The sequence below is a fragment of the Artibeus jamaicensis genome, unplaced genomic scaffold (assembly GCF_021234435.1).
Source record: "Artibeus jamaicensis isolate MK-2021 breed Jamaican fruit bat unplaced genomic scaffold, CSHL_Jam_final contig_944, whole genome shotgun sequence".
NCBI classification, from domain to species: Eukaryota; Metazoa; Chordata; class Mammalia; order Chiroptera; family Phyllostomidae; genus Artibeus; species Artibeus jamaicensis.
This window is the reverse complement of record NW_026522020.1, coordinates 3,144,189-3,159,550: the sequence shown is the minus strand read 5'-3', so window position 1 is coordinate 3,159,550 and position 15,362 is coordinate 3,144,189. Positions and strand designations below refer to the sequence as shown.

At 61.1% G+C, this 15,362-nt stretch overlaps 1 protein-coding gene across 9 annotated transcripts in view; it reads right to left on the bottom strand.

The window, feature by feature from the left end:
* Positions 1–15,362, bottom strand: part of AGAP1 (ArfGAP with GTPase domain, ankyrin repeat and PH domain 1) — a 390,584-nt gene that overhangs the window by 255,612 nt on the left and 119,610 nt on the right. For 7 of the 9 annotated variants that reach the window (XM_053655304.1, XM_037161449.2, XM_037161448.2 and 4 more), the window contains exons 2-3: positions 5,462–5,520; positions 566–653 (exon numbers count right to left, since the gene is read on the bottom strand). In XM_053655304.1, the coding sequence (XP_053511279.1) occupies positions 566–653; positions 5,462–5,520 (147 nt within the window). The remainder of the gene's footprint in view (positions 1–565; positions 654–5,461; positions 5,521–15,362) is intronic. The other 2 variants (XM_053655305.1, XM_053655306.1) reach the window with 1 other exon arrangement.

The following is a 15,362-nucleotide window of genomic DNA, read 5'->3' as shown; positions in this document are numbered from 1 at the left end:
TTAGAAAAACGACCTGCGAACTGTGCATGGGCCCCCATCATCACTATATTGCAGCTAAAGCAAAAAACTGAAGATTTTATCTGAAGAAGGAAAAGCCTAATGGCAAATAAAATATCTTATTTTTGTGCAAAACAATCATTACCTCTGTATAACACAACACGAAGGGGAAACACTCCAACCCGCGGCTTCCTGAATAATGGCACGTGTCCGGGGCTGAGCCATGGGACATGCAAATTACGTACGAGCTCAGTGTCCAGAGCGGAGCCGTGGCTGAGCAATACTTAAGGGCGTGAGGCCGGACTGACGTCTGCAAGGACAGAGCTGTCAGGGAAGGAACGGGCTCCAGAGCACATCACGGGCTACTCTTGCTCCAAAGGCCCCAGTGAGTCTAGTCAGTCGGCTACAAATACTACGGGAGAAACAGTGCACCTAAGGATTTCCCCTGCCTGGTGTTCAGTTACTTTCCTGACAGCTGATGCATCAAAGTAACGATTTAGGACACGTTACGGGAAAAGTCGCAGAGCTAAGCCCTGCTACGCGCGAGCCTGCCTGCCAGGCAGCGTACCTTCGGGAGACTCCTCCTGCACGTAGGTGCCGGTCAGGTAGCGGTGCACCAGCGCCGACTTGCCGCTGGCCAAATTGCCCACGATCCCCTGAAACAGAGCAAGGGATGACGGTTAAGGACCGGGACGACGGTTAAGGACCAGGACGTCAGTCCACTCGGCCAGCTGCAAACAGAGTTAAAATGGGCGGCAGATCTCCACAAGACCACAGCCACGGGTAGGCTGGAGGACCAGAAATGGGCTCCGGAAGTCCCCCTGCTGGAGAAGGGACTGTGGCCCCTCACCAACTCCCCTAACACTGGCCGAGGCCCCTCCTGGAGACCCCAGGTGGTGGGTCCACCAGGAAACGAGCATGAGTCAGCGCACCACGTGCTGTGAACCCCGTGCAACCTGAGCCCGGCGTGTGGTGCGATATGGGCCCACCAGAGCGTGTGGGGATGAGAAGGACGTCCCGGGGCCTTCCAATCACGACTCCAGGGTGGGAGTTTGGAGCCGGGTCAGACGAGGTAAAAAGAGCCACACAGGTGAATGACAGACACCATGGGGAGGGCTGGGGGGATGTGGCTTGCATAGGCCAGGCATGAGAGCAAGCTGGCTGCTCTGAACACCGGTGAGTGCCGAGGGATGGACAAAGGGGACTGCAGCCTCCCTAGACTCAGAGCACCCACCGAGAGTCAGGGTGACGTGAGAGCTGGGTGAAGCGACCTGGCGGGCACGAGCGATGTTGGCTGTACTCAGGCCGTCTTCAGGAGAAGCTCCCCTGACCAGGACTGAGACACCTGGGCGGGAGGTGGGTGCTCACAGCTCCCACCTTCTCATAAACCGGGGCCTTCCCTTCCCCTGCGCTCGGGGTCTCCCGCCTCCTCCACCTTCTCTGGGAAGCTGCTTCTGAAGAACACCTTCCCATCTTTTAATCTTTTCCTCCCCCACTACAAATCTCCCATCTGTGTTTCAACATGACCAGATCAATTCTTTAAGAGAAACAAAACAAAACAAGAGGCCAGCCCCTGTATTCCAGCGCTGAGGCCAGCCCCGGGCAGACTCTCAGCAGCACTGGTTGAATGAGTGAATGAATGAGTGCACGAGTGAGCAAACTCGAGTGAATGAGTGAGCAAATGAGTGGGTGAGTGAGAGAGTGAATGAATGAATGAATGAGCGAATGAATGAGTGAATGAACAAATGAATGAATGAGCGAATGAATGAGTGAGCGAGTGAGTGAATGAGTGAGTGAGCGACTGAGTGAGTGAGTTACCCCCACACTAGTGAGCGTGAACCAGCCGTTGCATTCCCAGGGCCGAGAGCCAGACTTTGTGGACAGATCCTAAATAAAGTTGTTTCCCCTCCTGCTTTGACTCATGCTGTCTTCTTACCTCGGGCCTCTGTAATCCGAGAGTTTCTCCCTATCAATTATTCTTTTGCTCAGGGGTAACTGCCGCCTGTCAGCTTCATACGGAGGAAACCCAGAACAGTATGCCACAGAATTAAGTTTTTAATTAAGACCAGGGTTGCTGTTTGCTGAGGAGGAAAACCTCAACATCACACACTGAGCGGCTTCCCGAGTGTGACGACAGCCCCTCCGTCCATGCCCACGACTTGCAGAGCACAGGCTGGCCCCTCAGGAGGCGCAGATCCGTTGGGCTGGGGGTCAGGGGATGGGTCTCCCGGGGGCTGCACAGCCGCCCCTCAGATACGCACACCAGGGGCACAGACCCACAGCCAACCCCACAGGGGAAACGAAATGACAAACGAAAACGCTCCGTCAGCAGCGCAGCTGCCTGGGGCCCAGGAGCTGCCCCGGGTGCGAACGGGAGTGCGTGCCACTCAGCCGGGGTGCCCGGGCTCCGTGGGGAGCGCTGGGCAGCACGGTGGGGGCGTCCTGGCAATCCTGGGACAGAACTAGGCCACCTGGGACGTTCCAGGTGGCCAGGGCTGTGACGGCCAGCTGTCCTCACCCTCTGGGCAGGGCCACGAGCCCGCGGGATGTGAGCTCACTGTCGCCGCCTCCCAGGAGGAAGGGGAGCGTGGCCTCTCCCCGAAGCGCCTTGGCTGCTGTCCCGGACGTCCCGCTAACCCGCTGCGCCCGCCGCTCGCTGGGAAGGAAACCCAGGGTTCCGGTACGAATTCCAGGTGGGAACTCACGGAAAACACACAAGCAGGATGTGACAAGCGGCTGGCTAACATGCCCCTGTGGGAGCTTGGGTGTCTGGTGCCTCCACCGTCCGCTCAGACAGCAGGGTCCCCTGTGCACCTGGCACCGGGGGACCGGCCAGGGGCTCCACGGTGGCACCAACAGCGGCCGTCCCTGATGACCTAACCCTAACATGACTTCAGGACTCACAAAGCGTGGTACCAGCACTCTCCGGAAGGCAAACAGTGCGACTCTTTCTCTAACGGATTCCAGAAGCTGGACTGCAAACCTGACATAAAGAGCCCACTGGAGGCAGCTGTCCTGTCACTCGGCTGCGGCGTCTGCACAGCAGAGTCGGGGGGCAGGAGACAACTGCAGCCCTGTGGACACACAGGGCCGCCTCTGACGGAGGGGGCGCTTCCTGCCTGTGCAGGCGGCTCTGCAGCACGGAAGGCCTGGCCCCCACAGGGCCGAGCTGTCTGGGGCCGAGCCATCTAGAGCAGAGCCGGCGCCCACCCGCAGGCTGGGGCAGGACGCACAGAGCGTCCCCTCAAGTCCTGCCCAGTCACTCGCGCATCCTTGTCCACGGGTGGGGTCGAGCCCCACAGCAAACTCCAGCTCACTTTCAGGTGGTCGCTCCGGGGGAACCGAGTCCGTGCCGCCCTTCCACGGAACCGCCTCTGCTTCCCCCGGCCGTTCACCTCAGACAACTGCACCCTGTTCCGATGCCGGCAGACAAGCTCTGTGGTGGCGCCGCCTCAGTGACGGGCCGGCCGGGCACCAGGGGCTCCGGCGGCGCCCTCGACACCACCTCTGACTCCCCAAAGCAGGTCTGTGTCCACGGGCTCCGCACTCAGGGGGCCGTCAGTCAATCACGTGGCTGCTGGCTGTAGGTGGCCACGCCAATTTACACTAAACGAAAATTTAAAATTCAGCCCCTCCGTTGCACAAGCCACACTTAATGCTGCACAGTCACGTGGGGCGGGCCACCGAATGGGACGGCAAAGATGGGGAGGCGTCCTCAGCGCGGAGAGTGCTTCTGGCAGGGCTGGCGCGAGCTCACGCGCCGGCTCACCGCCCGGCTCCACCCTCGCGTGTGACTGGCTCCTCGGGCCAGTTCTGATGGCCCTTGAGCCTCAGTTTCCCCATCTGTGGAGTGGTCAGGAGGAAATGAGGCGATAGGCGATAGGCGAAGCGCCCACAACACACCCCCACGGAGAAAGAGACTCATGGGACAGTCACCACTGTTGTCACCAGGATGTCATTCCTGCGTTCCCTCCCACGGCCGGACCAGGGCGGCACTGTGTTCTTGTGAGTGTGTGTGTCTGAAACTGGCCAGTCTCCCTGACACACTCCCGGTAACCACGGCACCGCTGTGCGGCATCTGCCCGACAGGCACTTCTGGACACGCCTGGAGCGACGTGCCAGAGGTGGGGGGTGGCCGTGCGCAGGTCAGGCCTGCAGAGCCCGGCCCCGAGGACGGCGGGGGGCCGATGAGCCCTGTGTCTCCCGTGAGGAAGGCCACGCCCCAGAGAAGGTCGGCGCTCGGGGGGCGTAGGAGGAAGGTGATGGCAATGAGGACAAAAGGGCATGGTGCCGTGGCCCCCAGTTTCAGGGTGGCTCCCCACACATCCTCGTTCTTTAAGAAAACAATGTGTTTCCCGGTGACAAAAATCACACTTAAAAGTTATACATGCTCTCTTCAAAATCTGGATGCTCCTCACTCTATGATGATCTCATCTCAGAAGTGAGCCGCTTGAGGGTCTTGTCCTCCACCCCGTACGCAACCAGGGGAAGGTGCCCAAGGGCCTCTGGAGGTCCCTGGGGGTCCTGGGGCAGGCACGCTGAGCTAAGAAATGCCGACCCGAAAGAATGGGCCAGGCCTGCGCCGGGACCAAGCTCCATCCAAGTGCACCGGACCAGGGGCGCAGCTCTGCTTCCACTCCGCGGCCAGAGCCCCGCTGCAGAGGGCCACGCACATGTGCGCACACACGTGGACAGGTATACACATGTGTGCACACGCACACCACATATATACATGTGTGCACATTTGCACGTATACACACATGCACAGATACAGGCGTGTGTGTGCATTTAAATGTGCACACACTACGCATGTACACACACACATGCATATAAATACACAGGCATGTCCCCCAATGCCACCGCCTCACAACAAAGAGCAGGGCCCCTCCAGGAGCGTGCGTCCCCTCCCTCCCCCCCAGCGGAGGCACTGGGGTGGGTGCCCACAGGTGTGGCTGCGAGAGACCCAGGACAGTTTCCATGCGCTGATTTTAAGCTTTAAACGATCTCATTGAAGGAACATTCAAAGTCTGTAACACAAACAAAATCTTTCTTTTAATGCTACACCCCTACTTCACAATGCAGTAAAAACAGCCCCATTTTCAAAGACGAGTTCCAAAGCTCGGCGACTCCTCAGAGGGACTCCCGGGGACATCTGGCAAAGGGCGAATGAAGCCATGCATGTGTGAGACAGACAGACACACGCACAGACAGGACAGAAGACACCCCCCCCCGCCCCGTGCACACGGCCGCTCTGGCTGGCTGCCCATCATGGATGCACAGGCACACTTGGGGCTCCACCCCAAACTGCCAGCGCACCCGGCCCTTCCAAGGTCACCCCCAGAGCCATCTCGGGGCCCTGGGGATGCAGGCCTGCGTGTGCTCATGGGTCCCCTTGCCTGTGACGAAGTCCCCCTCCCCGCCCCCAGAGGGGATAGACTGCTGCTGAGGCTGGAGGGACACTTACCACTTTGAGCTCTGGGACGGAGCGGCTGAGCGTCCATTCCTGGCTGTTCACAAAGGCATCTGCAAAACAGGAGGGGACACAGAGTGAGACGCAGGGGGCTGGGGGCACACCACTCTCGGCAGGCGTCACAGACGCCAGTTTCCCCAGAGAAACTGGCTTTACTGGGCCCACACGGCGGTCCCGGTGCCAAGTCCACACCTGCCCCCGAAACCAGAAGGCCCGCGCCGCCCAGGACTCCGAGGGGCCCCTGCCGGCTGGACACGCCCGCCCTGGCGGCTCACGCTCGAGAGTGGGGGGGAGTAGGCGGCTCCCGGCTCTGACCCTCTGTCCCGGTAGAGTGTGTGGTTTCTCACCACAAGTCACCGCCTGAACCTCCCCAGCCATGTTGCGGAGGAGGAGGACTGGGTTCTGAAACCCCACGTCCACGTTGTGACGCTCGGCACAGCCCCGCCGCAGCCTCAGCGCACAAGGGGCGGCCTCCCCTGGCTCCTGTCTCTGCCCCTCCCCCTGCGTGTTGGGGGACCCGCTCAACACAGCTGACCCAGGCGCCCTGACCTCCCACGCCCCCAGTGGGCCGCTTCTCACGGGTGAGACCACGCGCCTGGGGACAGGGTCCGGCAGCTGCTCCGGGACCCCCGAGCCGACGGCCAACACCTCTCCTTCCACACAGGATTCACTCCCCACGTATTTCCCACAGATTCAGAATGCTCATCACCCTCTGCCATGTCCACAAAGAAGTTAAGTGACTCAGAGAATTCCCATGAGTCAAGAAATGCCACCAGACTCAAAGGGACGCATGAGACGCGAGTGAGATGGACAAGGAGCAGCAGCGACGGCAGAGCTCTGGGGTCCACGAGGAAGGGCAGGAACCGCGTTTGGGGGAAGCGAGGCAGATGCCATCCACGGGGACGTGAGAATGGGGTGGGCGACCACTCCGGGAGGGGGACCCGCCAGAGGAGGGAGGAAGGGTGACGGGCAGGTGAGGAGGCTGCAGGGGGCCGGAGCCGCTGGAGAGGATGCAAGACGTCAGTGGAGGGCGGCACGTGCTGTGCTCTCAGGGGCCCGCCCGCCTGCCCGCTGTGGGGCAGGGGGCGGAGGTGCACCTGCAGCTCAGAAGGAAAGGTGTTCTTGAGGGTGAGGATCAAAGGCTGCTTCCACCCCCAGCGAGGTGAGCGTGCACAGGGCGCAGCTCAGGGCTTAAGCCCCTTCCTGACGCTGCCCGGGGAGGTGAGGACGAGAGTGACAGTGGGTGGCCCGGGCAGTGCACAGCTCGGCTCGCTGGGTGGTGGTCCCGCCCCCCCAGCACCGCTGCTCTTACGTCCCAGCGACAGCTTGACTCTGCACTCTCCGTGGAAATCTGAACGTGGGCCGGCTGGCTTTGAAGCAGGACAGACGGCAAACATGGCGGAGACCTCCTGCTCCTCCTCCCCATGTCCCCTGAGGCTGCGTCCACCTGTGTCACCACCTCAGACTGGGAGGCTCCACTGTCCCTGTGTCCGTCCTGCCAGGCTGCTCCCTCACAGCTCAGAAATGTGACCAGAGCTGCCCCCCACAGGTCAGCCACAGGACCCCGTGCTGTGAAGCTGCAGCCCGTCCCTGGCCGGCCGAGGGGCTTCTCACGGCACCCCCAGATCACAACCCAGTCGCCCGCACTCAGCTGGCCTCCGGAGAACACGCAGACTGGAACCCCCAGTGAGTCTCAGGAAGGCTGCTCAGTACAGGTCCCCAAGTCCCCAAGTCCCTCCCTGTTCTTTCAAAAGCTACAGGCAGAAAGGATTCAAGGCTGATTTCACAGCAAAGCTCCTCCCTCAACATGCAGGCTGCTTTTTCTGAGCCTCTCCTTCTAGGACCACGTGTGGCCCCCACCGGCCACCTCTCAACAACGGTCCCCACTGACCCTGGCAGTGGGGCAGGGCCAGACCTGTGGCCGTCGGGGCTGCAGAACAAGACGCGGAACAGAAGACCAGAAACGAAGCCGGGGGGGTCACTTCTCTTCACGTCTGCCCCCAGGACAAACTCTATTCCCCACCCCGAACTTCCTCAGAACCCGTCCTGACCACGGCCCCCTCGCTCTCTGCCACTAACACGAGCTGAGGGACTCAGCTCCGGGCCTGTTTTTCCAAACCTCCTTGTGCAGAACCGCAAAGCTACTAACCAGGGACTGTCGGGCCTCGTTACGCTGCACACCAAACACACGCCCCGTTCGAAAGCCAGAAATGCTCCTGTTTGAAAAACCTCCTTGGACCAAACGGCGGGGCAGTGTGGCCCGGGTGAGCGGGGCACCTGCAGGGACCCCGACTGCTTAACCAGGAACACGGACCAGCCGCCCAACTCCTACATTGGAGGGGCACTGGAGGAGGATGGTCGGCTCCCCGGCAGAGCCACGGGCTCTCGTGTCTTCTCCCTCGTGACTCCCCCCCGAGGCACAGCACGTGGCCACATGTGGCCACGGCCAAACTGACCTCCTGACCCCTCTGTCCACTCCCACCCGTTCGCCCCAGTGGCCACAGACACTGGGGCCAGACAGACCTCGGGAAACTGCACATGAGGGTGAAAAAGAAAACCTGAAATTGCAGGTGAGACTTAAGAACCACATATTATCTCAGACTCGGATGTTTATTCAAGACCTTAAATTTCACAAATTAAAAAAAAATTCTTTCTAGCAGCGGAAACACGAAGGAGCATTTGATTTTGGTTTAAAGTATTTACAATGTGGAAAAGCCAGAACACAGACGGGGGGCCCTGATGGGAAAGAAGGATGGAGCACATCACAGGGAACAGGGGCGCGGGGCGGGGGAGGCGGGACATCGGGCAGACGCCCACTTTGTCTGTCCTGCACCGGGGGCGGAAGTGCACGCGTCCCTAACGAAATAAACCCGCCCCCAGGCAGCAGGAAGGAGCCGGGGCTGGTCTAGACGGAGCCGTGAGGACTGCCACACGGGGGGCTCCAGGGATGCTCGATGGCCCTGTTCTCCACAGTGCGACTCAATTTCTGACTTGAAAATCCTGGAATCTCTAGATAATTGGGATAACACAGCCCTGGGACACTGGGTTTGGTTTACGCTTTGAGGGAAGTTCCGGTTGCTTCTCAGTGGCTGAGAAGATCCAGGAACAATAGGTTCCCACCCCCACATTCCCTGGTAACACCCCCACCCCATTCATAAGACCCTCCAAGTACAGGGTGCCATGCGCCAGGCCACCAAGATGCCCCCAAACCCACTGCCACAGACTCGGCCAAGCCCCACGCATCCTTCCTGAGGCCAGATGCTGCTCAGAGTCTTTTGTGACGTGGCCAGCGCCCCCCCCCCCCCCGCCCAGGTCCTCCCTCCTGAAGGAAGCCTGAGGCAAACGTCACCAGCCCAGGACCTCAGAGGATCCAGGTTCTTAACTGCCCAGAGGACAGCCGGTCCTTTTCCCTACGTGCTCCCCAGCAGTGTCCAAGATGCTTCACTGCACACCGGGTACCAGTCCCAGAACTCTGAGCACTGGGCCGTCCGTCGGGTGGGTCAGGAACAGTAGAAGAGACCCCTGCCTGTGGGCGCAGCAAGCGGAGGGGACAGATGTGAGCACGAGAATGGAGAGGAAGTGGCGCTCCCTTCCTCCTCCCAACAGGAGGGGCGAGGCCTGCTCACAGCTGGAGGGTGCGGGAGGCCACCTGTGCAGAGCCGCTCCACGCCCCACACCAGCGGGCCGGGTCCCGGGGCTCCCCGAGGGGGCGGGCACGGCACCAGCTGGCGCTGCTTCAGAGCACGCCGTTCGCCGACTCCTCAGCATCCCAAAAACCCGCGACCGGCTTCTCCACTGACTTGTTTCACCGTTACAGACCAGGCCATCCACTCGGCTTGCTGTGGGGTGTGCTGGGGGGGGGGGGGGCTGTGAACAGCCCGACGCTCCGCTCTTGTTAACCAGAGACAGGACGGAAAGCAGTGTGAGGTGGGGCCTCCTCCCCACCGAGGTCCTGCCCCGGGAGGACGGGTGGGCGCGTCGGGGGGCCTCACAAACGCTTTCTGCCGCTCCCCGTCCCCTGACTCCACCCGGCTCCCACTCTCTCCCCCACTCGGGGGACAGACCCCACTGTTTTGAGGTGACAGGAGGGGGGCACGCAGCCCTCCCTGGGGTTCCTTCCTGGGATGCGGTGCCACTTTTAAAACAGACTGCGAACTTGGGTTTCGAATTACGTCGCCCCTTGCGGGGCGGAACACAGCCTGGTGGTGGCTGTTTACGTTCTGAAGGGGGTTCCGTGGCTCTGAAGACAGAATTGTGGCCAGGATGCTCCAGGGGTTTAGAAAAAAGGAAACACAATCAAGGGTGTGGGGCTCCCTTTAACCAGTGGGAGTTCAAAGGGGTCACAAAACTTTTAGATAAAATACATTTGACTTTAAGTGTAGAGTTACGAGGTACAATGTTACAAAAAGTCCGCCCCAAGGTATGTACCCCCTGCCCCAAACCTTGTTTTACACTTCAGCTTTCCACGTCCGCCCGTCACTCCCAAAGCAAGGCCCCGCTGAGTCTGCAGGAGGCCTCCCTGGGCCCAGGCCCCACGCCACCCAGACTCAGCTGGGCCTTGCGCCCACCTGCTGGAGGTGACAATGACACCCCCTCCCCGAGTGAAGAAAGACTTGGGGCAGGAGGGCACGGGCCTCTGCTTGGAGTCTCAGCAAGCCTTGCCCTTCCTTCCCATAGAAGCCGGGGTGCGGGGCAGGCTGGCTGGGTACCCAGCGGCCCAAACCGCCCCCATCACCTGGCCCCCCTCCCGCGCCTCTGTTCCCCAGAGCACTGCCAGTGTGGGCTTGTGAAGGACCACCCCCCACAACAGGGACCCCACAGAGTGGCCTTCAACTGCAGTTGGTGGGCCCTCACGGCTGAGCCCCGGGTAAGGCAGCTTCTGTAAAGAGGAATGATGGAGGAGGACTTTTAAATTATGGCCAACGTGTGAGGAGTAACTACGGAACAATAATGCCACGTGCCACACAGGGCTGCTATGATGAGACGTGCCCGAGACAGGGACCCCAGGGACACCCCGAGCCGCCGTGTGTCCCAGCCAAGGACACAGGCCCGGTCGGGGGCCCCTGGCACGTCTGAGCAGCAGAAGGATGTTGTCACCTGGGACCAAAGTCAGGGTCCCGCCTGGTGTGAGATGTAACACTGTCCGCAGATGTTACGGAGTCTTGGAAACACACACAAAATGAAACACACACAAAATGAAACTGGAAGGCTTTTGAGAATAAAAGGGCTGAAATGAGGGCATTTTACGAGAGCACGCAGGTCAGAAATTGTCAGGACACAGATGGACAGGTTCCACTCACCGCCGCCACCCTCGGGAACGGAGGAGCAGGCTGCCACCTCCTTTCTGGACACGTCATATACTGAAAGACAGGTGGCTTCGGTGGCGCCGCCCAGCAGGGGGCGACGGCCGCCTTGTAAAACTCCTCTGCGTCAAAACAGACTCCGAGGAGAGCGGAGAGAAGCCTGAGATGCAGCCGCCCCTGCGCTGATTTGTCAGCCCAATGACGGACGCACCTGGACCGGGCGGGATTCCCTCCAGGAAGAGTCGCAATGGCACTGTTTTCAAGTTCAGGTGCAGTTACCCTTTGTATTAAGAGATGGCCTGATAAGGACAATGGATCCAGGGCTCGGAGAATGAACTCTCTCCCGCAACACCCTGAGACCCTGGGCCCTCACCAGCAGGACAGAACGAGGCCTCAGAGACCCTGGGCCCTCACCAGCCGCACCGGGTCCGGGGCGAAGGGCCCCCCACAAAGAGCCCCTGACTGAGTGCAGAGAACTGCCAATCAAAAGGGAAAAAGTGGGGCTCTCTCCCAGAAGGGTGGGGGCAGGGCGCGTCCTGAGCCAATCTCTCTTCCCACCGGTGAGTCTGCAGGGTGCACAGGCAACAGGTGGTGATTTTGTGGGGCGGCTGCCTGCTCCATGGCTGTGCCCCAGGACTGGCGTGAATGCAGCCCATCAGCTTGCAGTGCCGGGCAAATCGAGTGACTGTCCCGGCGGCTGGTCTGTTGAGCTGACAGACACACACAGACCTCTCTGTGGGCTCAGTTCTGGCCTCATGGTGCAGAGGCCTCGCCATCCTACTTAAATGTCCCCCGTGCTCTCCATAACCCCATGTGACTGGTGGGTCCCCTCCCATCACTGACACTCGGGGTCAGCATGGGTCACAGCAATAGACTAAAAGCGGGAAAACAAAACAAGCATGCAAACTCCCTCCCCACTGGGCAGGACAGCGCCCACGGGGTCACTGCCAGTCCCAGCACCTCTGCCCCCTCTGCACCCTGCTCTGCTCTCAGCACTGAAAGGGAGCAAAAACCCCCGCCGTCCACCACAGGGGGTCGGGTGGCCCCTGACATCGTGGTGCCTCAGCCTGACCGGGCCGTGGGGGCCCCAGGGAACCCGGGCTGCTCCGCACGCAGATCCTCGGCAGGGCGGCAGCCTCTGTGCCCCTGGCGCGGCGCTCCCACGTCCGGGGCGCACACACACGCTCTGGGTGCCACCTGCCTCGCCTCCCACCCACCTCAACCTCTCATCCCCTCCCCCGAGAGCTGCCCCCACGCACCTGCCGCTACATCCGAGCGGCTCCCGCCAACACGGAGCAGACACGGCTGTGGGAGAGCACGCGTGGTGCGTGCAGAAGTCCCGCCCGAGGCCCAACGGCACACGGGGCACATGCACCGGCTCCGGCAGCACGCGGCCGGAGCCCACAGCTGGTCTACGGGCGGTGGATCAGTTAGGGGACACCACGGAACAGCTACGGGGGTGGCCTGGGCTCACAGCTCGCCTGTGCCCGGGCCATCCCTGGCGGGAGAGGGAGTTGAGCGTCCTCGCTGACCGACCCCGGCCCTGCCGGACCCTTCCTGACGCACCCGCACTACCTCCGTGAGGAGGAAGGTGACCAAGCCCCTTTCTGGGCAGGACCAGAGCAGGTGAGACCACTCACACATGCGGCGGCCGTGGCGGCCCGCTGTGCGGCTCTACAGGCTGGGCTCCACCCTGAGCATCCGAAGGCGTCCCTGGGGGGCGGGGACCAGAACAAGGTCCCCGTCGTTTCTGTGCTTCCTGCCCCTCTGTGACGCCAGGGAACCTCACCGGGTCCTCACAAGGCCCACTGAATACTACGACAACGGGCGTGAGCCTCACGTACATAGGGGAGGGTTCTCCGCTCCCCCGCAGGTGGGAGCCCCAGAGCACGGCTCAGGAGATGCCCTGCACGTCGCCCCCTTTCTCGTATCTGCTTCCTAAGGGGCTGCCTCCCACAGTGCCCCCCACCCCAGACCACAAGCCCTGCCCAGAGAGCGCTGGGCTTCCCCCCACACACACAGGCCGCCCGGGCCCCAGCACTCCGCGGGTCCCACAGCCACCACGGCCAGCACGGACCTGCCCCTCCTGGAGCAGCATCGGTCTTGAGACGTGGGACCATAAACACACTGTCAGGAAAAGCCCAGACTGAAGCTGGACAGGAAATGCAGGGGCACGGGGGGAGGTGGGGACTGGGGGAGGTGGGGGAGGTGGGCAGCGTGGTGTCCTGAGGGACCGGGAGGATGAGGAGCAGATGGCCGGGACAGTGCCCAGGCCAGGGGGATGACAATAGGTGTGTCAGAGATGTGACGTGGACCCAGGTGGTTGAGGTACAGGAGGGTGGGGAGGGAGGGGGAGGGTGGGGAGGGAGGGGAGGGAGGGGGAGGGTGGGGAGGGAGGGGCAGCCCCCCAGAATGACTATGTAAGAAGGGCAGGTGTCCAGGCAATGGGGTGGAGGGAAGGGGGGGGCCACACTGATGTGGGGGGCAGGTGAGTGGGGGGGGGTGCGCCCTCAGGGATGGTGACCACTGGACACGGGGACCAGTTCCCATGTGGTACCTGCCAGGACGTCCCCCCATTATCTGCCCTCGGACACACAACGTGTCTCCCAGCAAAGCCCCTTGGGGACATTCCAAGTTGAACCCCCCGTGCGCACTTGGCGGAGCAGCTCACGGCCTCTGAAGGAAGCCGTGCAACCCCGGCAGCGCCGTCCACCTGTGGCCAGATGCCTGGCTACCAACCTCGAGTGACAGTGCTCACTTCTTTGCAAAGCTTCACACGCACTGAATGTTTGCTAGAAAGTTTCACTTTGCATCTGCGCCTTGCCTCGAAGGTTCCCGGATGTCATCAGCTACTGTCCCCAAGCTGGGTCAGGGCTGCATCCCTGTGGGTGAGCTGGGGGCCGGGTGGGGGAGGGGCAGCGGGACGGAGACCACTCTGAGGATGAGGAGAAAGGAAGCTGAGACGAAGGCCCCCAGAGCAAGAGGCCCGGCTCTCTCCCCTCGAGGCCCCTGCCCACGTGGGCCCTCAGCACCAGGTAACCGAGGGTCCCCAGGCTCCCTCCATGCACGTGACCTGACGCACGTCCTCAGAGGACCACGGCTGCTGGACCAGCTGAGGCCCAGCCTGCTGTGCGGCCCAGAAGGGAGGAGAAAGGGGTGAATCAAAGCCACAGGCTCCCGGGAGCCCCAGCTGGACACCAGCCCATCTCAGGTCAAGGTCGTGGACACTTCTGCTTGGTGCCGTGGCAACATGTGAGCGTCCCCACCTGGAAGTGGGTTTTCCTCCTGGGACAGACAGTGTCTGTCTGCACAGACGCTGTGGCAGGAGGGAAGGTCCCAGCGAGCTGCACCTAAGGCAGGCCTCCAGAAGCGGGCCGTCCCAGGGCCCTGCCCGGCCTAGGGCATAAAACCAGGGGGAAGGGGTAGAATTTTCTAGTCGACAGCCCCCACCCACTGCTCCAAGATCCCAGGCTCACAGCCTAATCAGAGAAAACCCAGGCCCGACTTCCAAGAAGGCTTCTGGCACATTTAAAATAGCAGTGGGGATCCCTGCCAAACCCGCAGGCCCAAACTCACTGTGTTTGCGCGGCCAGATTTAGAATGCTGAAAATAAAACCACTGGTTTGGACTTCTCAAAACCAAGACTGGACTGAAGGGGGGAAAAGTCAGGAGCAAAGAAGAAACACAATTGCTTCACCCAGAGATACGGCAAGAAAAACAAAACTGAAGAGCAACCGGCCCGCCCCAGGCCGACTGGGGTCTCCCGGTGGAAAGGCTGCCTGGCCAGGCCCCGGTGCGGGGACGGGTGACGAGCAATCGTGAGCACAGCCCATCCTGTGAGGCTATGAGAATGAGCCACATTTTGCACCCTGGTTATCATGCATCTTTAAACTAAACCCTGGGCCTAAATGTTTCAAACGCAGACCAGCAAACGCTCAGATCTGGGCTTCGCCTGTGAGACAGTGTTGCCCTTCAGGGCCAGGCCTGGGAGCCGCCAGGGCCAGGCACTGACTTTCAAAGCAGTGGGGTGGGGCAGGCAAAGTCCCTTCTAGTCTGGCTTTCCAGGGTCACTCGTTTTAAAACTGTAACCTCTGGACAATGAAAGGAAGGCCACGCACAGGCCCCCAGCGTGAGCTGGGAAGTAGGGGCACCCTCCTCTGGGGAGGGGTCAGAGCTGCACCTCTGTGACCCGCGGTGACTGGGCAGAAGGGGCTGGTGTCCACCGTGCTCCCGGTCACCTGTGCACTTACTACCATGTTATTTTTGTCGAATGCATGCAGCCATCAGAGAAATTTACTACCAGATAAACTTAGTCCAGGGGAAATAAATAAGGACTTTTAAAAAGTATCAATGCCACCAAACATTCTTAAAGGCACGGTACAGACCCGACAGCAAAGGGTACAGGCTGGCACCTGAATGCCAGGTCTCCCAGGCAAGGGTGCAAACTGCAAACCGCAGGTGAGCTCAGGGCCCACTTGTTTAGCCACGTCCCTGCAGGCTGTGACCTGACATACACAAGAATCCATCCCCACTGTGCCTGTGACCCCCTCTAAACAGGAGAACCACCCTCCAGGGGACACGGCACAGACCCT